Genomic DNA, 21,856 nt, shown 5'->3' with positions numbered 1-21,856 from the left:
CATTTATCAGGAAAACACATTTCCTCTTTGGTGACTATGTGTGCATATTCTCAACCAGTGCATGTAACACCATGACTGTAAGCACTGGGAGGGTGTTTTAACCCATTAAGACCTGAGGCCGTTTCTACAAAAGTTTTCTAAATACAAACAGTTTTCTGAATAACTTATGTTTCTATATCAGTGGTTCTCAAACTTTTTCATGTCAAGGACCCCCAGAAGCAAAGATTTGAGTTAAAATGTATATATTCAAAGATTCGCACAAATGTTCATGATTAAAAAAAAAAGCTGATCTACAAGGTTGCAGCGCGGCACGAAGTGATACGCTGGTTGCTTGTTTTTGAATAGCCAAAGTATAAGATATGATTAAAGTGGTTAAGATCTAAAAATGACACAGATCCTTTCCCGGTCTTAATGGGTTAAATGGATAGTAGCGCTAGTATTGCTTGTTCCTGAAAATAATGAAAGTCTTCTGCTGTTATCTACATATTTTAAACGCTGATTTAAAATACACCAATGTTTCATCTACCAGCAAATAATCTGTCAAGAGAAGAAAGCTAGAAAACACTACACAATTGCTCTTGGTTTAGGATTTTATGTCAGGGGATTCAGTTGAGTCAGTAACATTAACTTCATATCATGGCCTTTCACCTCTCAATTCCTGACCTTCATACTGTGTAATTGCCTACCTGTCTAACCACCTGCTTCTGTTTCTCCCACTCTACCCCATATTCAACCTTTTCCCCTGATTCATCCGTCCGTCCGTCCATCCATCCTTCCCTCCCTCAGGTAAAAAGAACAAGTTGCGCGTGTACTACCTGTCATGGCTCAGGAACAAGATCCTTCACAACGACCCAGAAGTAGAGAAGAAACAGGGCTGGACCACCGTTGGAGAGCTGGAGGGCTGCGTTCATTACAAAGTTGGTATGTACAGTAACTAATGTTTGGTACATTCATAGTGTTAAATCAACTGTACTGTGACCAGTCCAGGCGCTGTGGAAACCTTGTACTGTATGTCCAAAACTGTTACTTTTCAGTAAATGGGGGGGAAAATATCCTGTGTTCCAATGGATCAAATGTATAGTTGTTATTTAGTCACAAGATCTACAAGATCACAACATGCCATGTCGCAGTGCGTTGTGAGCTTGTACTGTAGATCAGGTTTTTTTTGCTACTTTTGTGCGACACGTGACGAGGTAGGACATTAATTTCCCCCCAAAATGTAAATATGGAGATTCAAGGATACTGCCCAACAGTGACTACATCCTTGTCCAGAGGTCTTGATGATTGAGAGAGTCCTTTTTTTTTTTTTACAACTTTTTATTGACTTTTTACTTTTTTCACAGAAAGTTGTATCATGAATGTAATCAAGTAAACAAACTGGAGTAAAATAAATTAAAAGACATACAATACAAACAAAAACACAAAAAACAAAACAAAAAAATAATAGCAAATAAGGGAGGGCAAGCAGCATATTACAGTGACAATACTAGAGTCTTGATTATTGGTTGGTTGTTGTGTGTTGCTCAGGGGCACTTTGGTGAATCCCATTGGTTGAATTAGCTCTCTATGTGCCAAGGTGACGCCCATATGGATGCTTCACAGTGATCAATATGCTGTTAAAGTGTTCTCATGTGTGCCTTTTATTTTGTTCCCCAGTGAAATATGAGAGGATCAAATTCCTGGTGCTGGCCCTGAAGAACTCTGTGGAGGTCTATGCCTGGGCGCCCAAACCGTACCATAAGTTTATGGCCTTCAAGGTGACTGCATAAAGACAATCCGTTTTTATCCATCAAAAAAGGTTTAACTCAAACGTATTAATTACATGTCAATGAGTAATTATGGAACATAGTGCTCATTTCCTTGTCTGACACACTGGACGACAAACGTAGTGTAGCATGGCATTTTTTTGGTATGTTTTTTACATTAGACGACATAATGTAGCATGGCAATTTAAAAACAATGTTTTTTACATTGGAAAACATAGTGTAGCATTTTTGTCTCCGCCAGGCCGATGGCATGGCCGAGACTGTGTGTGTGTGTGTGTGGCTAATCTCTGCCACTTTTGGACTGTTCGGCGTGAAACTTTGCACTCTCCCAGTAGGCCAATGAAGAACTTCCACACCAATTTTTTTTAATCGTTCAGGAGGTCGATTTTTGCAAAACAATATAGTATAGTTTGCAGAAGTGGCCCGTTTTGAACAAAATGCCTCAAGTCATGAACGCAGCGTCCGATTGCTGTGAAACTTTGCACGCACATACATTTTTCATTGTTTTGCTCTTGAACCATAGGTCATACAATCCAAATGATTTTTTCCCTTGGATTATTACGCAACGCCCATTTCCATCTGTGACTGGATTCCAAACTTTGCTGGACCTGGCGGAGACCTTTGGACTACATAGTTTAGCATGGCATTGTTTTTAATGGTTTTTACAATGGAGGACATAGTGTAGCATGGCATTTTTTTAAAATGATTTTTACATTGGAGGACATAGTGTAGCATGGCTTTTTTTAATAGTTATTAGATTCATTTTGTGAACTTAAACTTTATTATAGCTCCTGCACAGTAACATCCTGAGTGTTAATTTAACTGAGAGTGTACAAATGGAACCAAATGGACCTGTAGCTCCTCCTGCTTTACCTGGCCAAGTCACTAATATGTTGGTGGTGATCTAACTGTTTAACCCCAGCATCCGTATTCAAGGGAGATTATTCTAGGGAGACGGCTATTTTTGGAGAAGATATTTGGAGTAGACGGGGGGGGGAAAAGCGGTCCAGGTACAGAGCCGGCGTAAACCCTAAGTCTAGAGGGTTTAAGTGGTTAATCAATATCTTTCTGTTTCTATTTTTAGTCATTTGGTGACCTGGTTCACAAGCCTCTACTGGTTGACCTGACAGTGGAAGAGGGCCAGAGGTTAAAGGTCATCTATGGCTCCTGCTCAGGCTTCCATGCTGTGGATGTTGACTCTGGGGCGGTCTACGACATCTACCTGCCCACACACGTACGTGCCAAGACACACGCACACGCACACACACGCACGCACGCACACACACAGACGAAGTACAAATTACGAGACCCCAGTACTTGAGTAAGAGTACAGATACTCCTGCTCAAATTTACTCTGACTAGTCTACTTAGTCATTGCTTTTAAATATACTTAAGCATTCAAAAGTACATGCTTTGAAAAATACTTAAAGTACAAGTAAAAGTAAAAGTAGAAGTAAAGAGAAGCCAGAAACACGGCTAGTGTGAGAGCAGAAGTGTGTCCAATTGCATTTTAGGGAAGAAAAAAATAAACAGCCAACCTAAAGGTACTCAGTAATTTACAGCCTTCCAGTAAAATATTTGTCTTGGAAATGTACTTAAGAGTAATAATTATTTAAAAAAATCTAATACTCAAGTAAAGTACAGATCCTCAGAATCTGTACTTACTGTAAGTACAGTACTCAAGGACATTTACTCCATTACTGTCCGCCACTTCACACACACAGCTTCTACCTGCCCACACATACGTAGTACGTACTTCATATTTCACAGACCTAAATTATTTAGCCAAGTTGCAGAGTTGAGTTTCGATTAAAATCTCTGCATTCTTAACGGCTTCCCTCGGTTCAGATCACGACCCATATCCAGTCCCACGCCATCATCATCCTGCCCAACACGGACGGCATCGAGCTGCTGGTCTGCTACGAGGACGAGGGCGTCTACGTCAACACCTACGGACGCATCACCAAGGACGTGGTGCTGCAGTGGGGGGAGATGCCCACCTCAGTGGGTGAGTGAGTGTGTGCCATGAATGATGCTCAGGGGGGGGGTGAAATGCCCACCTCAGTGGGCAAGTGAGTGTGTGCCATCAATGATGCTCAGTGGGGGGAGATGCCCACCTCAGTGGGTGAGTGATTGTGTGCCATGAAATGATGCTGCAGTGGTAGACACTCGAGTACTCGTACTTAACCCATTTAGACCTGAGGCCGATTTTAAAAACGCCTTCTAAACCCTAACCCAAGATCCTCTATTTCTTATTCCAAAAATGTATGACACGGATAACATTGAAATCACACAAAAGAAGTTACAAAGTGCAGCTTGAATTTAACCCTGAAAGTGTGAAAATGGAACCTTAAGAGTCTCCCATGATGATCGCATAATAATCTGTCTCAGTCTCACTGCTGTTGGTTCTCTCTCCCCTCCAGCCTACATCCGTTCTAACCAGATCATGGGCTGGGGAGAGAAGGCCATCGAGATCCGCTCTGTGGAGACCGGTCATCTCGACGGGGTCTTCATGCACAAGAGAGCCCAGAGACTGAAGTTCCTCTGTGAGAGAAATGACAAGGTAGGACTTGGTAGTTACTTGCCGTAGCTCAGTGCACTGTTTCACTGTTTCCCAAAAGTGAAATTTTATGTGTCCCTGGGGACCCAAACTAGTGAAAATAGCCAATCTACAAGCTCGCAACGCATCGTAGATAGATTGTCTATTTTCGCTTTTTTGAAAAATTATGCTAAATGTTGGTCTCTGTCCCTCCATCAGGTGTTCTTTGCCTCGGTGCGATCCGGTGGCTCTAGCCAGGTTTACTTCATGACCCTGGGACGCACCAACCTCCTCAGCTGGTAGAGGCCCAGGACCCTACTTCTCCCTCGCTAACACTGGATCCCCAAAAAAAATAAAAAACTCACCGTCGAAGTCCTTTCCACGTTCAAGCCAACGGACAACCAAAAAGCCAGCCAACCAACAAACCAACCCACCCCGAATAGGCTTCAACAAGTAGAACACCTGCAATGGCAATCCGGGGCTGCTGCCCTGCTCCAGCTGAGCACCGGGGCTCCTGCTTGTCACCATGACACCCGACAGCCGGTCAAAGATGCGTAGTAGTCGCCCCTAGGCCGCGAAACACCAGATATGACGAAATGTATACATAATACGAATTTTACGTTAATCAAGGATGAACAGAAGAAAAAAATATAGAGTGGAAAATGTAATGTGAATTATGAAGAGGGGGGGGGTGAAGGCGATTATTTGCCCCATTTTCTTGGTGCTTGTCAGATTGTTGGGCACGTGGCGTAGGTCGATACCGTGCCGATGCATGACCTCTGCGTCTGCAATTTTTCTTGTTTCCTGGGACTGGCCAACGAGCTTGGGGTCTTCTAGCTACTGCTACTACTATTACTCTCTGCAACTCTGCATCTTTCAAGAGCCCCCTACTCTTCCCTCGTCCCTGTTTATAGCGTTTATAAGGGGGCATGAGGGCGGAGACTCCAGTATTAATGCTACAGTAGTGTATGTAAATGTACTGTATTTCTGTTTGGTCCAATGACTGCTGACTGCTGGTTAGAGGTTGAAGCCGTCAGTCAGAGAAAAGAGAGAAAGAGGGAGGGAATAAGGGAGCAAGGCAGCCAATGGATGTGCTCATAGTGGGTGGGAGGAGCCTAGAGGTTGTTACCGTAACTCTGGTAGTATGTCGGGCAGGGCACAACAGACGTGTGTACCTTGTTGAGTATTGTGCTGTTTGGGCAGGCATTCTTAAAGGGGAATCTATGTGAGCGAGAAAGAGATGTTCAACCAGATGGATTTGAGAATAGTATTTTTTTGAATTATTATTATTATTCCCTAAAGATAAGTGTAATTATGTGGAGTTTAACATGTCTTTTACTTTGTTTTTAAAAGATTTACACACATTTAAACATGGTCCACAGTTTGCTTGCTTTTAACTCCGAAACCCACAGAACCATGTTTTTGTTTTTGTTTTGTCTCTGGAGAAGTCGAAGGAGGTAGAAGTGGGTGCGGTCCAAAAAAATAAAATAATGGTGTCTATGTATAATAAAAGTTCATTTAATCTCATGGGTAGTGTCAGTGCTCATGTTTATCTTTTCCTGTTGGTCATGGGGCGAGCGGTCATGAGCGTCCTGAGCTTGAGGATCTAGTACTGCTGTGAAGAGTCAGATATAACAAAAAAAAAGACAAGAAAAGAGCGTGCTAAAACGTCAAAGGTGATTAGTATGTGTGTGTGCTTGTAAAAGGGCCAACAGGCAAGGAGGGGGGTCGTGTTGTCATAAATGTAAGTTTTTGTAGCAGGATGGTTACACATGGTCAGCAATGTTTTGTTTTGTTTAGTTTTTTTCCAATTGCAGATAGCAGGAAAGGTAGAGTTTCTCTCTCTGTTTTCGTAACTTTTCTTTTGTATCATGTTTATGAATGCAATGCACTAAGTGTCAAGAATGTAGACAGAAAATACTGTGTGATGGTCCAAGGCATGACATGATTATTATTCTCTTTTCACAAGTGATCAACTTTAGATGTTCAATTTCAAAGTTTAACACAGTGGAAAACAACAGCCTCTCCATAAGATGTAAGATTTTTCAGTGGGCAAACCACGCTGTACGAGGTTTGCCAGAGATGCTTCTAGAATCTAATGTGTGAGATCCTCCTCACACTGACAAGATAAGTCATTTCTATCAGTGGTGGAAGGGATGTAAAGCCTTTTTGCTCAACGTTCAAACACTTAATTCAGGCTCCCACTCGAGTGTCGGGTGCTCTGTCCTTTTCTTGTGATGATGCGTTACTGCGGAAAGATACAAGCAGAACATTTCGTCTTTTGTGAAGAAAGTGAAGACGAATACCCAGTTTTTGGGAGTGAATCTTTGTTTTTCCCTCACCACACACCCTTACTTTCTAAGTAGTCTGTTTATGTGAAAGACTGATCAATGGACTGCAATATCAACATTCACACCTGCCATTCACAGACAGGTGGAGTTTTCTCCATTTCCCAAGAAACCCTGCTTCAGCGAAGGATGGAACATAGTTCACTCAAAAAGGGCCAAAGTCCATCCCGGTGTCTACTCTGACTTCACAAGTAAAGTAACCCCTCCCATGTTTTTCCATGAAAACAATCGCACGCACATGTGTGTGTGTGTGTGTGTGTGTGTGTGTGTGTGTGTGTGTACAAGTCAGTACAATCAATAATTGTTTTTCACCAACTTTTCCCTGTTTGAAGAAGCCAATAGAAAATTGGACCCCAGTGCTGTATTGTCTGAGGTCTACAGTATGTATTCAAAGTTTCCACAGTCTCTTGTTTTATTCACTTATGTAGGAACATGTGGAAATCATTTGCCTATATAAAAAATGTATCTCTGATTTTGGGGGGGGGGAATGCTAAGAGGGCAAACTTTAATAAGAAAAAGAGGTATAGATGTGTTATGGAAACCACTACTTGGAAATGCATTTTAAAGATTTAACTTGAAGCATTGTGTAATCTTGCGTTTTAGAGCTAGTCGAGAAGCTTAACGATAGTTGATTCTGCGTTGTTTCTGTAAGTTTTATGTATTTGGTGAATATGTGGTGGTTTAATATTCTAACACTCAACCCTAGGTGGACAAAAAATGTTTACAGAGACACTATTTTGTTACACTAATGTGCATCATATTTATGTTGTATTCATAAGCATCTTTGCTTTCTTTTAGTTTTTGCACTTTTTTTTTTTTTTAAGTACATTTTGTATTAGGTTTTTTTTTGTGGCCATTGCCACGCTTTATCCCCAAATTCAATATCCCCAAATTCAATAACTTACTTACAGGTCAATAAAGAACACACATTGTATACAGTAATCCTGAGTGTTAATTTAACTTTGAGAGTGTAGAAATGTAACCAAATGGACCCATAATGTGGCCTATTTGGCTACATTTGTACTCTCAGAATTAAATGTATGGTTCATTTGGATGTGGAAACATTATCGTTCTTCTCTCGCAGGCTTTACATGCCGGTTTGACATGTTTTTATTGTTTGTTTTTCTCCTTAAGTGTTTCTGCCATGCTACTCTAACTTATGTGCTCTGTGTATGACAGGAATGCCCTGTATTTTCCTGAAGGTCTTTTTTCTTTGAATAAACTATGAAAAGTAATTTAAATATGCAGCCTCTGCTGACTGGTGTAATTATTATTTCTTGCATAGGCCTCTGGACTGTGAACCTCTCTACCAAGTTGGGTAACTGTAAGCCTTACAGTTTCCGAGAGAAAAATATGTGAGTGGGAGCTGTCCCATTTTCCCATTCGTGTCAATGGAAAAGGTTGGGGCTGATTGTCTAATGTCCTTGTCCTTGTTGTTTCGTTCTTACATTCAGCCAATCGCAAGGCAGGCGGTGATGATGATATGATGTCACAGTTGCCGAAACCATGGGCCTATTACACGAAAGGAGAATTAAACTAGAAAAAGTGCTCCTCGAGCACAGGTCTCCGCCAGGTCAGGTAGGTTATTGTGGCCTCCTGGTGGCGCTAATAATAGGCCAATGTGAAAAGGGTGCCATTTCTTCTTAGGCCTTGCACGGCAATCGGACACTGCATTCATGATTTGAGGCATTTGATCAAAAAATGTGTTTTGCTAAATTAGACCTGCTGGTGGCGCTATAACAGGCCAATGTTTAAAGGGTGGCATTTGCTCCTCAACATAGTGTGAATGTGCGTGAAAAGAATGATTTGCAGCATTTTGTTCAAAACAAGCCACTACTGCAAACTTTAGATGACAATCTTAGCCAATCGGGATGGAATATGAAAAATAACATCCGTCTTGATCACATGACTATAGAGATCATGTGTACCGATTTGCGTGGAATTTGGATAAAATCGGAAGGAGTAATGTAAAGAAATATGTTTTACATAAGTCGCCCCCCTGGGGGCGCTATAAAAGGCAGATGTGAAAAATGCAGGGCAAAGGTTTTTCCTTGACCTCTAGGGAGTGCGCTTACAAAGTTTTACACAGATCGGTGCAGTTATAGGTAAAAACACGAATCGGCCTGTTATAGCGCCACCATGAGGCTGATTTGAAAATGTTCAAGTGGCATTTGTTCCTCGACATAGGGGAAATATGCGTGCAATATTTCAAGGAAATTGCATGCTGTGATCATGATTTGAGGCATTTTGTTCAAAACGGAGCACTCCTGCAAACTTTGGAAGACATTTTTAGCCAATCAGGATGGAATATGTAAAATCCGAAAGACCTGTTTTGTTTAATGACTACAGAGATACTGTGTACCGATTTGCGGGATTTTTGGACAAAATCTGTAGGAGTACTGTCAAAAAATATGTTTTGCACAAATCAGCCACCTGGTGGCGCTATAAAAGAGCCATGTGAAAAATTTGGGGCAGAGGTTCTGCTGTGGCATCCAGGGAGTGTGTGTGCACAGTTTCACTGCGAGTAGGCCAACGGTGCCGGAGATTAGCTGTCCACAGACAGAATGACGGACGGACGGACGGACGGACGGACGGACGGACGGACGGACGGACGGGGGGCAAAACATACTCTCTCGCCATGCCTTTCGGCCTGGCGGAGACAATAAGCCTGGATTTAAGTCAAATCCAGGTTTGACAAAGTCTGGTCCGTACAGCCTGGTTTATTCCGTCCCATGAACGCCAAGCCAGGCTGAAAAGACTTAGACAGGGGCCATTTTCTAATTGCAGCCTCCTGAAGGTGTGTCTTTAGGGCAGTTTTTAAAGTGAGTAGGGTTTTACACTCCTTTACTCCTTTTGGTAGGGCATTCCACATTTTTGATGAATAGCATGAGAACGAGTTCATTCCCTTTGTTGAGACAAATCTGCCTCTGGTGTTATGATCGTGGACTTCATTAACATTTTGGAAGTATTTAGACAAATACAGGGGGATCCCAATGTTGTGGTGTATCTTGAAGACCAGGGGCCTGTTCCTCAAAAGGTGAATTAAAAAAGCCTGGCCTTAAGCCAAATCCAGGCTTGACAAAGTCGGGTCCGAAAAGCCTCGTTTATTCCGTTCCTCAGATGCCAAGCCAAGCTGAAAAGGAGCAACTTTGTCGAGCTAGGCTATGTCAAACCAGGCTGTGTCCAGCCAGGATAATGAAGCCAGGCTGAATGGGCGGTGATTCGCCGGCGACGTATTTCTATAAAAGACCATGAACTCGAGCGCAGATTCCTTGAACTTGACCAATCATGGCAGCAGGGAACAAAACTCGAGCAGCGTTTTTCTCTGTGGCCGAACAGCAGCAGGTCATGCAAGCATATGAGGAAGTGAAACATGTTATCAACAGAAAAGGAAACGTGACGCAATAAATAGATCCAGGGAGAAAGCGTGGCAAAGTATTGTGTTTGCGCTGGACGGGCAACAGGACGTACGGACGGGACGGGACGGGACGGGACCCCCCGTCCCGTGGGGGGGGGACGCGGGGGGACGGGCGGGATGGACGGGACGGGACGGGACGGACGGGGGACGGGGGTCGGGGGGGTTGACCGCGACGGGATGAGCGGGGGACGGGACGAGACACGCAATAACCCCACGCAATAACCCCACATTTGCAAGACCACTTTGGTAGAAATTTTGGTTGTGTAGTTACCTTGCCATCATGATGTAACTCCAAAGGTGGACAAGAAATAAAAAATAATTTCTCCATTGACTAGAAATTGATCATTTAAAATATGCTCCTTATTGACTTACAAAGAGGCTACTTTAAACCCGTAACTAATAATATATATATATATATATATATATATATATATATATATATATATATATATATATATATATGTATATGTATGTATGTATGTATGTATGTATGTATGTAGGTATGTAGGTAGGCTATGTATGTATGTGTTAGAAATTTTTTATAATATATAAAAAAAAAAGGTATATATATATTATCAAACAACAATATGAATGTGAATATGAATGTTATAGTGTTAACAAAGTGACAATGACATTTCACATGAGTTATTGTGAAACAATTATGATTCATGGTCACACACTATTTCAGTAATATAATTACATTGATTATATCTTATTGAATTGATTTCATTTTATTTGAATGCAGGGTCATTCAAATGAGTCCATATACAAACACATGTGTTGAATTAACTGTGGAAAAACTTGAAGAACAAAGACACTGGATTAAGTAAGCTTGGCTGTTAGCCTGCTCCTGACCAGGCTAACTTCACAGCTAAATTGCCATGGTAACTAAGGTAGGCTTGCTTCAATTCTCTTTTGAGGAATCGGATAAGGCTAAACTTAGCCAGGGTGAACTGGCTAAACTAATCTTCAAGATAATTCACTTTTGAGGAACCGACTCAGCTCTAATCCTGGCTAAATTAAGCCAGGATAGGTGGTAAAGCCAGGCTTTAGCTCTAATTCACCTTTTGAGGAACAGGCCCCTGGCCCATAGCAAGTTGCTGTACTCTGTCCTCAACCCTAAGCCATCCAATCCTAGCAAAATGAGCAGGGGTTAGATGGGTTTTGTGATTGAGTTCAAGAAGTAGCCTTACTAGTTTGTTTTGGGATGTTTGGAGCCTTGTTTTTAAGGCCTTGGAGGTGTTATGATACCATGAAGTGCATGCATAATCATAATAACCTTGTATGAGGGCCCCTGCAAGAATCTTCAGAGTATTCTTACTGACTAGACGTCCAATCCTATACAAAAAGCGTATTCTTTGGTTTACCTTTTTGATCACTCTTTCGGCGTTTTTGTTACCGGAGAGGTTTGCCTCCAAGATGGAACCCAGGTAGGTAATTTCCTCCTTTCTTGTGATAACATCATCACCCACTTTGATCGTGAAACTCTCAGCCTTGCTAAGGTTAGAACTGGACCCAAAGAGGATGGATTCAGTTTTACCCAGGTGTAATGATAGTTTGTTGTCGGAGAGCCAGATGCAGATCTTGTTGAGTTCAGAGCTGAGAGTTTTCTCAACCTGCAGCCTGTCCCTGTCCGAGACCAGCAGAGCCGAGTCATGTGCGAACAGGAACAGTTTGCAGTCGCAAGCTGAAGACATATCGTTCACATATATCAGGAACAGTAAAGGTCCTAGTATACTTCCTTGCGGAACACCACAAGTCACTGGGAGGGGTGTTCCGTCATTATGTCATTGTCCGCGGCCAAATGTATATCAATTTAGGGGTCCTTGGCATGAAAAAGGTTGTGAACCACTGCTCTAAATGGCAGTGGTTCAAAAAATGTTTAGCTCAAGAGTCTTGGGGCTTGGGTCCCGGCTCCCGGGGAGACATCAAATTTCTCTTTTGGGTCTTGAGTCCCAAGACCCAAAAGAGTCTTGAGTCAAGACCCAGGCTCCCGGGGGACTCAGGGGGATTAGGGGGCTGTGGATTAGCCCCCTAATCCACAGCCCTCCTATGAGACACAGACCAAGTAGAAAAAAATGGTACCATTTTATCATGAGTATTAGTTAGGACCAATTATATGAAGATAGGTTGAAAATCGGTGAAGTCGTCCTTTAATATCACCAGCTGGGCTCTGAGCAGCTGAGTAGTGAGTGGGTCACAGCACCCCTTGTGGCGTGGCAGGCATTTTTGTCAGACATTTTTTATAATATAAAAAATCTGTAATATATTATCAAACATCTAACAACAATATGACATATCACATGAGTCATTGTGAAACAATTATGATTCATGGTCACTCTATTTCAGTAATATAATTAAATTAATTATATCTTATTGTATTTATTTCATTTTATTTGAATGCAGGGTCATTAAAATGAGTCCATATACAAACATGTGTTGAATTAACTGTGGAAAAACTTGAACAAGGCACTGGATTAAGTAAACTTGTCTGTTAGCCTGGTCCCTACCAGGCTAACTTCACAGCTACATTTCCATGGTAACTAAGGTAGGATTGCGTACATTTTCTTTAGTGAAATCGAGTCATGGATAAACTTATCCAGGGTGCTCTGGCTAAGCTAATCTGGCAAGATAATTCAGCTTTCATGAAACCGAATCATCGCTAATCCTGGCTAAATTAAGCCAGGATTGATTGATTGATAGGTGTTAAATCCAGGCTGAACCCCTAATTCTGCTTTCGTGAAATAGGCCCCAGTGTGAGATCTGTGTGACTACCTGAGGGAATTCTGTGTGAGTCCCTAAGAAGGTGAGTGAACAGCTAGGTGAGAGATCTGTGTGACTGACTACCTGAGGGAATTCTGTGCCCTGTAAATGAAGATTTACATTTTTGAATAAGTCTAGAGTCTGTAATCCTTCTAAAGTGATGTTGTGTTCTTACTATTTTCTTGTATTGTTTTAATTTTGATCTCGCCTCCTTTTAATTTGTTCATGATCATGTTTTTGATCATATTGTTTTTAATCTTGTTTGATAGTGTTTTTTCTTTTGTTGATCTATTTTTTAAGCACTTTGGGCTGCATTTGATGTCATGAAAGGTGCTATACAAAGAACGTTTATTTTTATTAATGAATTACTTAAGCTCATATGAGTTAGATGCATGGTAAAACAATTCCAAGCACTGGTATTTTTTGCAACAATATGGTTTGGCTTTTTATTTTATTTTTATGAAATGACTCAACTATACTATCACAGAAATATGGCATATCATGTTGCTTGAAAAATCCCATATTATATGATCACTGAAAAATGACATGTCTGTCATGTCACAAAAAACAACGTATATCACAGAAGAAATGTCATGCTATGTCACAGACAAATGCCACTATGTCGCCTCTTTAAAAAAATATTTTTCTACGCTGTCTTCATTCATATATACAGTATCCTTGTGACTCATAACATCCACCATGGATCTCTATGAATTAATTATTTCCATCCATGTAAAGATGATGGGGGCGGCAGTGGCTCAGGGGTAGAGTGGCCGGGTAGAGTGAACTGGAAAACCGCAAGGTTCCCAGTTCGATCCCGGGCTGGGGCGCTCCCCTAGAGTTAGTGTCGAAGTGTCCTTGAGCAAGATGCTGAACCCCTAATTGCTCCCGATGAGCAGGTTGGTGCCTTGCATGGTTTCCTCCGCCATCGGTGTATGAATGTGTGTGTGAATGGGTTAATGGCACAATCAATGTAAAGCGCTTCGGATAGTAGCGCTATATAAATGCACCATTTACCATTTTTTTACCATGTAAATAACTTCTGCTTCATAAATTTGGTTGCCAAGACCTCTTGTTGGCTCTTTACATTAAAACAAGAGACCACATTTCCTTCAGAGCTGATCAAGTATAATGAATTGTCTTCTTGTACAGACTGCAATACAGCTCCCAAAGCTTTTCAGCTTGATACACAAAAGAGAAATTTGTTGTCTCCGTGGGAAACTTACAAGATACATTATGAATGAATCACTTATTATGCCCCATTTCAACAATAGTTAAAAGTTGCAGATCAACAAGCTCACAACACTTTGTGATGCAACCACTCGACACTATTACAAAAGAACAGTGCAAAGCTTCAAACAGTCAACTCAGCTGCGTCATCTGCCTACACCAGTAAACATTGTGACATTCGAAATGTACATTGGAGTGCTGAAAGGAATGTTGGACTGGCAGGGCTAGAAGACACTGTTCTGTCGTGCTAGGAAGTAGTCCGTCTTCCTTTTGGGTTTGAGGAGAAAGTAGAGGAAGACAGAGACCACCGTGAGAACACAGGACAGGCCCACCGTGACCACTACTAACCAGGTGAACATGGTGTCTGAAAGAGGGAGAGAAAGAGAGAGAGAGCGCATTAGTCACAGCAAGGCACTCAGAGTGTACAATTGGAACTGGGTTCCATTTGTGCACTTTAGGATTTTACTGTAATAGAGTTCGGGCCGCATAGCGCGACGTACTACGTTGCACTGTCGATCCGACCAATACTGAGTCAAAGTGTCGGCGGGCTTTGTCAGAGTCTGCGTTGTGCCCATATATATATATACTAGAAGTTCGGCCCGCGTAGTCTAGTACCCCCCCAAAAGAAAATATCGTTTGGGGGTACAAAATCATGGGATAAAAAAAATAAAAAATACCCAGAGGGTCCGCCCCCCCCTTAGGGGTCCCTGGAGACCCTGTGGTCTCCAGGCCGTGACCTACAGACACGGCGAAGGAAAACTGTAAAGCCACAGCCACACATGCAAGATGTTGCACATGAACTCTGCAGCTGCACTGAGGCGCTCCAACACAAACACTCTGACATTAAGCTGCACACAACAAACATCAGCAGCACACACAACATTCACCACAATGACAAACAAATTACGTCCGCGCAAAAATAAGCGAGGGCTCGCTTATTTTGGGGTTCAAAAATCGTGGGATAAAAATTTCCCCCCAAAAAGTTTTTTTTTAATTTTACTCCCAGGGGGTCCGTGGGAGTCCTGGGAGTCTTGGGGACCCCCACGAAACATCGCGGACCCCCGTGAAACATCGCGGACACCATCGGCTGTTTTTTTTTGCACTACAAAGCCTTGACTACAGCACAACAGATCTGTGTGTGTGTGTGTGTGTGTGTGTGTGTGTGTGTTAGTGTGTGTGTGTGTGTGTGTGTGTGTGTGTGTGTGTGTGTGTGTGTGTGTGTGTGTGTGTACCAACATACGCTGGTGGGTGAGTGTGAGTGCCCTTCAGCCAATTGCAGTGCGTTTTTGCCACCTCCGCGACTAATGTGACACAACGGGACTTTTGAGATGGCCATGCCCAAAATAGGTTGCCTTATTCGGATACATGCGTGTGACTGGCCGCCCCTGCCGGTTCTCTGAATTTTTATTTTTAAATAGGCTCTGTCATGATTAATTGACCACACATATGAAGTGAAACAACTAAATTCTATCCAAACGATATGTTATAAGTAAATTCCGTGCCTCAAAGAAGAAGTTTGAGAGCTTTTTGAAGTTGAAAAGTGCGGAGAAAACTGGCCACAGAAACTGCCCAGGGAAACAATGGCTGCCGTTCGTGTTTGGTCGGCTGCACTCGGCTGCATTCGGGCTCACTCGAACTCGCCACCTGATTGGCCAACTTTTGCTGTCAATCATAGAACGATGAGCGACGACGCTGATAAGCTCGGAGAGTGAGGTTGGGTTGCCATGTCCAGGTGTTGTAAGCGTGAAGTGGGTGTAAATTGGTTAGAGAAAGTGCGTCGACGCATGCGCAGTGCGCAGCTTTGTGTTTTTTCATGAAGCTGGTTGCTTGTTGCTCGCGCACGATCTGGCAACAGCGGTGAAAGACGTGACCAAACCAGTCAAACCAAAAGACGTGACCAAACCAGTCAAACCAGTGACACATCTCGCGCATGCGCCTCATCTCGAATTGTAGTATAGATATGTTACAGGGAAATTGGCATTCCAGGGAAATTGAAAGGGGTACGCTTGTTTTCACCGCCCCTCAGGCAATTCTGTAGAATCAACGCTAGAAGGAAATGCAAGCCAGACATGAGCCCCACACCACACACGCACGCATGCACACGCGCACAAACGAGCACGCACACACGCATGCGCACACGTGCGCACACACACACACCCGCGAACAGCCTTATTCCATGCAGTTGAAGCACAAGGGGGCGGGCCTGGCGGGCTATGTTAGTGCAGTGAGTGGCACTTGGGGCAAACGCAGTCCCCCACGATTCTGTGCCTATCGGTACATAACTCGGACGGCGCTTAAGTCGACTAGCAGACCATCGGCCGGTCGTCGCGGGCACTCGCGCCTGGAGGCGCTCGGGCGCGACTCCTCTGCCTCAAGGTCTGCTGAGTCGGTGCGCCTCCGTCATGGTCCAAAACTATACTTTATCAGCGAAAAAAAAGTAGTCCGCGGTTGTTTGAAAAAGTAATGTCCCAAGCGGGAGTCAAACCCAGGCTCCCAGTGGTAGTGGGTGGGGAGTCCAATGATTATCGAAGTGCGCCACTGAGGCCTGTACTAATGGTGTAAAGTAACAAAGTAGATTTACTCAAGTACAATTTGGAGGTATTCGTACTTTACTTGAGTATTTCTCTCATATTATCCATTTTATTTTCAGCGCTCCTCAGCGTTCCCCTAGCGTAGCTTCCTGGTTGCTATGTTGTTGTAGTGGTCGTCGTCCTCGCATCAAAGCCCTGCCTCGCAGCACCGCCCCGCGCCTATAAAACAAGCGCTCCCCTTTCAATTTCCCTGGAATGCCAATTTCCCTGTGACATATACACTGTGTGTGTGTGTGTGTGTGTGTGTGTGTGTGTGTGTGTGTGTGTGTGTGTGTGTGTGTGTGTGTGTGTGTGTGTGTGTGTGTGTGTGTGTGTATATATATACACACACTGTATGATAGTGCACCCACATTTTTATCCAGCACAAATTCACATGCCTATATTTTCCTCATATAATGACATGCCCAAAATAGGGATGCCTGGCTAAAAGTGGTCAAACAGTTTGTGTGACTGACGTCATGCACTCACCCTCCAGTCGCAGCAGTACCACTGACTCCAGCTCTCCGCCAGGGTGAACTACAACACATTTAAGCTCCATCCTGGTGTCCTCTTCAGTCAGCTCTATGACAACCAGCCTCGCCTCCACCTGGCAAGCCCCTGACAACCTGCTTACCCTAGTGACACGCAATGGTGAAAGAAGTACTCAGATTTCTCAGTCAAATTAATACCACTATGTAAAAAGTCTAAAAACTACTTGACAGACTAGACCGACATGGTAGTTTGCTAATGTAGGAAAACTCAGCCGTGTTCTGACTATGTGACACATACATGTATGGAGTGTGAGCCACATACAGCATTTAGCCACAAGATGTCACACTACACTCAACATCATGGGGCGCCTGACTCCAAATGTTTCTCTAGGGGTGAAAAGCACCTTTCCCAAATAAAGTGTATGTAACATGGAGAAACAATGATTTAGGACCTGACAAAATTATAAAAATTATTGTTTCACAATTTCAAAATTGTTATCACCTTTGACAAAACAGTATGTCACTGCTCTTTTTTAATGAAAGAAACATTGAGTGAATACTTGTACTTGTCCAATTTTCACACCTGGGTAGTGCACAATATAATCAGTGTTTTAAAGTCTGCTTCTGAGCAGTTTGCTACTGTAGGTGCGATTAAAGGTTCAGTGCCTTGCACATGGGCAACTCAACAATACTTGTTTGATTTGATACTTGGCCAACAAGCATATGCGTGGTTCTAATTACCTCCGTCCCTCCTGTACGCCCCAGCCATTACGATGAGAGGACTCCACTGATTGGCCGTTCACAAACCATGTGACCACTGCGGTGTGTGCCGTTTGGCATTCAGTTAGCACCTTACAGTACAGCTCCACTCCTGAACCTACATATGGAGAAATTAAAACTACCATTACACACCCATCATAGAATTGCTCATTTTTACCTACGCCTTAATAGAGAAGGGGATAAGAATACAAAATTGTGTCCCCCTCCACTGAGCTCAATGGAAGGGGGTGTTATCTTGTGAGGAACGGCACTATTACATTCACGGCAGTGTGACGTTACACAAAAAATGCAATCCAAAACTTATTTGATGAATAAAATGTTATTTTAACCTATGGTAGAGTAAGTTTAATACAATATAACTTGTGCAGTGGTTGGAGGTGGTCTCCCTACTCTTCCATTGAGAAATGTAGACCCTGACAAAGTAGGCTACTGTCTGAAGCTCATAAGCACTCTCTATCTCCAATGGCTAACTGGGGATTCTCTCTCAGTAGAATTTAAGTCTCGCACACAGGAGACCTGGGGTTCCAATCCCGAGTAGGATATCAAATCTATGGATTGCAGATTTGTTTATGTATATAAGCCCATTTACAAACAGAGTATATACAGTGTATTTACTGTGTTTTATGTTGCATTTGACATACGTCACAAGTTGAAATCACTCACCAAGAGCACTCTCAAAGACTGTTCCATTTATAGGAGACACAATCCTGGGGGGATGAATTATTGGATCTAAAAAGGTACAAAGTAAAACATACCAAAATGATATAGACAAAACAATAAAAAATTAATAAATACAATGTAGGCTTTTAGAGGGCTTTTAGAGGGCCATTTACTCACTCTCAACAGTGCTGTGACCCCTCCTGGTAGGAAGGTTGGGGTCAGATGTCATGGAAAGGTCAGTGGCAGGCCTTGATGTCTGCATTATTTGATCTGTTCCTGGTTGTAGGCAAGGAGAGACGTAACTACACACACATGAACGGATACGCGTGTGCTCACACACATACACACACACGCAAGGTATTGATTATTAGCTACTTAAGCCCTATATACTTTGTTGTACACCCAAAAGAGAAAATTGCCAATCTACAAGTTCACAACATGTGGGTAAATGTTTGCCTATAACGACATGCGCAAAATAGGCATGTGGTTAACATGATGGTAAACATTACTTGATCATTTCACACGAAGGACACATGTTATGACATGTAACCCAGTATGTTCCTTCAGCTCCATATTCCCTCAAAACTAACACAAACCCCAACCCTAAACCTAATCCTAAACTGCAGTGAACATAGGGCTGAGGGAACATAGGGCTGAGGGAACATAGGCATGACCCTGAGCCGGATGGTCCAGCTAATGTTATACATTATAATGTTAATGTTACGACATGTGACCCACCTTGTACATGGAGCCTGATGGTCCTGCTGGCGTTATACTGCTGGTTGTTGATGAGGGCAGTGAGGCGACACGTGTACAGGCCCTGCTGGGATTGGCTGAATTCAGAGATGGTCATCTGGTCTGCTCCGTCTCTGCGAAAGGCGCCAGCAGCACGCAGCTGGAGCGCTGTGACACTGGGCTCCTGTTAGGGAGCAACCAGGACACCATAAGACACATCCTGTGAAGTGAGACACTACTGTATATCCTACAAATGCTTTTTATCATATTTCAATGCTGTGTCCACACAAACACATTCCAACCAAGGTTAATATACAGTAGTTGACTAAAACTAACAAAATAACAAAGATTTGATGTGGGGGAAGAAAAAAACAACCATTTTTGTTAAATGAAATAAAAACAAAATACAAAAGAATAATAATAACTAAAAGAGACTATATCATGAGTTTACAAAACTAACTGAAACTAACTAAAACAGAAAACAATTCCTTAGTTTTAGCCCGACCTCTGAATTTAATTAATCCTTTCCACAAAAAAAAACTGAAAACGGCAGATCTCTTAGTTCACAACGTGTCGCAATGCATCACGTTGTGAGCTTGTAGATCAGCTATTTTTGCCATGCGACACCATCACACGACTTACTTAGTATAAATCAGACTTATGTGGTTACAGTGAAATGTCTTCCACTCACCTTGAACCATTCTATGTGATCTGTCCAGTTGAAGTGAGTGAGTGAGGGACATGTGAGGGTCACACTCTGACCAGCTGCAGCAGACCAGGGATAAGACAGTTTGTCCATATCAATGGAACTGGACTCATACACGTGTAGAGTGATGCTCCCGGCTATACAGTAGGTCTCATTTCTGCAGAGAACAACAAGGAACACATAGAAATGACGCCACGGAAATACCATCTAAACATACTATCTATCTACCATGTAAGTAAAAGTAGCACTAAATGGTAAATGCTGTACAGTGCCTTTCAAGCTGACTCACTCACACACACACACTCTCACACACACACACACAGACACACATGGCTGAAAATTTCCATAGCGCTGTATTATTATGATCCAGGGAAGGTCATGGGCCTTTTTTGACACGTTTTAAACTTTAATATTTGACTTTTAAAAACTTGAATTTGACAATGGAAGTCAATAGGGGTCAGCTATGGAGCCCACATACTGATGTCATAGTACTTACACAAATTCCTTTCAATATTTGATTGTTATATTAAGCACCTGTAGATGCAGGTGTACTCTCCTGAATCGGAGGCCTGGGCTGGGAGGAGCCACAACTGTCTGTCATGCTGCTGGACACGCCCCTCGACCCCATAGGCCATGCCCCCTGTCCCGCTGCCCTTGGAGAAGGTGTAGGTTGCTGTGGTTGAGGTCAACCGGCGTACATGGAGGATCCTCTGGAGCTTGGGCCAGGTGAGGATCACTGCTTCCCCCTTCAGTCTGAAAACCTCCAGCTCCGGAGACACCCTGAAGCATCCATCTGGAGAGAAGAGAGCAATTAAATGTCTGTCTGTCTGTCTCTCTGTGAACATCTTTATTTTTTACATGTCAGCTGACAAGGGTTTGAATCTATTTTTCTAGTGTATGTACATCCTTAGTGTTACTTGAACTATGAGGGTGTACAAATGCGGGTCCATTCTGTTCCATTGGTACACCCTCAGAGTTAAGTGAACCCTTGTGATTTTACACTATATGCAGCAAAATCCTGAGTGTAACTATTTTCTAAAAACAGATATGTCTCAGAAGAGTTTAAATGTGTGTGCTTGCAGTCATACTAATACTACTACACATACAATACTGATCATGCAAAGTGGTGGAAGAAGTACTCAGATGTTTTACTCAAGGAAAAGTAGTAATATCACTTTGCGGGCGGCAGTGGCTCAGGGGTAGAGTGAACTGGAAACCGCAAGGTTCCCAGTCCGATCCCCCAGTGTTAGTGTCGAAGTGTCCTTGAGCAAGACACTGAACCCCTAATTGCTCCCGATGAGCAGGTTTGTGCCTTGCATGGTTTCCTCCACCATCGGTGTATGAATGTGTGTGTGAATGGGTGAATGTAATGCACAATCTAAAGTGCTTTGGATAAAAACGCTATATACTATTTATTTACCAATACTGTTACGTAAAATTCAGTAAAATTCTTGCATTAAAAATGTGACTTAAAGTACAAAAGTATTTGCATTAAAATATACATTTACAGTACCAAACATAAAAGTAGTGATTATGCAGAATGGCCAATTTCAAAGCTATATTATTGGATTGTAATTAGTAATGCATTAATGTGTTGCAGCACTTTCAGCTGGTAAAGGTGATTTTAATTACTTTATGTGCGGCTGGGTAGCCAAACCTATTATAATACGTCACCATTTATCACTTAATGTATGTTTTGTATTAATAATGATCTAAATCGGCAAAGTAACCAGTAACTAAACTAAAGATGTCAAATAATCAATATTTGCCTCTGAGATAGTAGAGTATAAGTATAAAGTCTCAAAAAAGTAAAAGTACCTCAGAATTGTATACTTGCCTTTCTTTGGCAG

At 42.5% G+C, this 21,856-nt stretch overlaps 2 protein-coding genes across 6 annotated transcripts in view; one reads left to right on the top strand and one right to left on the bottom strand.

The window, feature by feature from the left end:
* The window catches only part of LOC308073864 (mitogen-activated protein kinase kinase kinase kinase 4-like), a 120,067-nt gene extending 112,599 nt beyond the window's left edge, over positions 1 to 7,468 (top strand). For 4 of the 5 annotated variants that reach the window (XM_080413063.1, XM_080413061.1, XM_080413060.1 and 1 more), the window contains 6 exons: positions 787 to 921; positions 1,657 to 1,757; positions 2,851 to 3,000; positions 3,615 to 3,774; positions 4,190 to 4,329; positions 4,525 to 7,468. In XM_080413063.1, coding sequence (XP_080269189.1) covers positions 787 to 921; positions 1,657 to 1,757; positions 2,851 to 3,000; positions 3,615 to 3,774; positions 4,190 to 4,329; positions 4,525 to 4,608 — 770 coding nt within the window. In that variant the 3' untranslated portion in view covers positions 4,609 to 7,468. Of the gene's footprint in view, positions 1 to 786; positions 922 to 1,656; positions 1,799 to 2,850; positions 3,001 to 3,614; positions 3,775 to 4,189; positions 4,330 to 4,524 lie in introns of those variants that run through there. The other variant, XM_080413062.1, reaches the window with a different exon arrangement.
* Positions 7,469 to 14,159: 6,691 nt separating this feature from the next.
* LOC308106306 (interleukin-1 receptor type 2-like) lies at positions 14,160 to 20,851 on the bottom strand (the record flags this gene model as incomplete). Its single annotated transcript, XM_080457347.1, has 8 exons — positions 14,160 to 14,428; positions 17,124 to 17,269; positions 17,867 to 18,002; positions 18,569 to 18,634; positions 18,743 to 18,841; positions 19,304 to 19,484; positions 19,992 to 20,163; positions 20,541 to 20,851. The coding sequence occupies 8 exons, from the start codon at positions 20,849 to 20,851 to the stop codon at positions 14,289 to 14,291; spliced, it is 1,251 nt and encodes a 416-aa protein (XP_080313473.1). The 3' UTR covers positions 14,160 to 14,288.
* Positions 20,852 to 21,856: the final 1,005 nt, after the last annotated feature.

This window comes from Gymnoscopelus braueri (genome assembly GCF_963280865.1).
Source record: "Gymnoscopelus braueri genome assembly, chromosome: 18".
In the NCBI taxonomy this organism is placed as follows: Eukaryota; Metazoa; Chordata; class Actinopteri; order Myctophiformes; family Myctophidae; genus Gymnoscopelus; species Gymnoscopelus braueri.
This window is presented reverse-complemented; position numbering and strand designations above follow the sequence as displayed.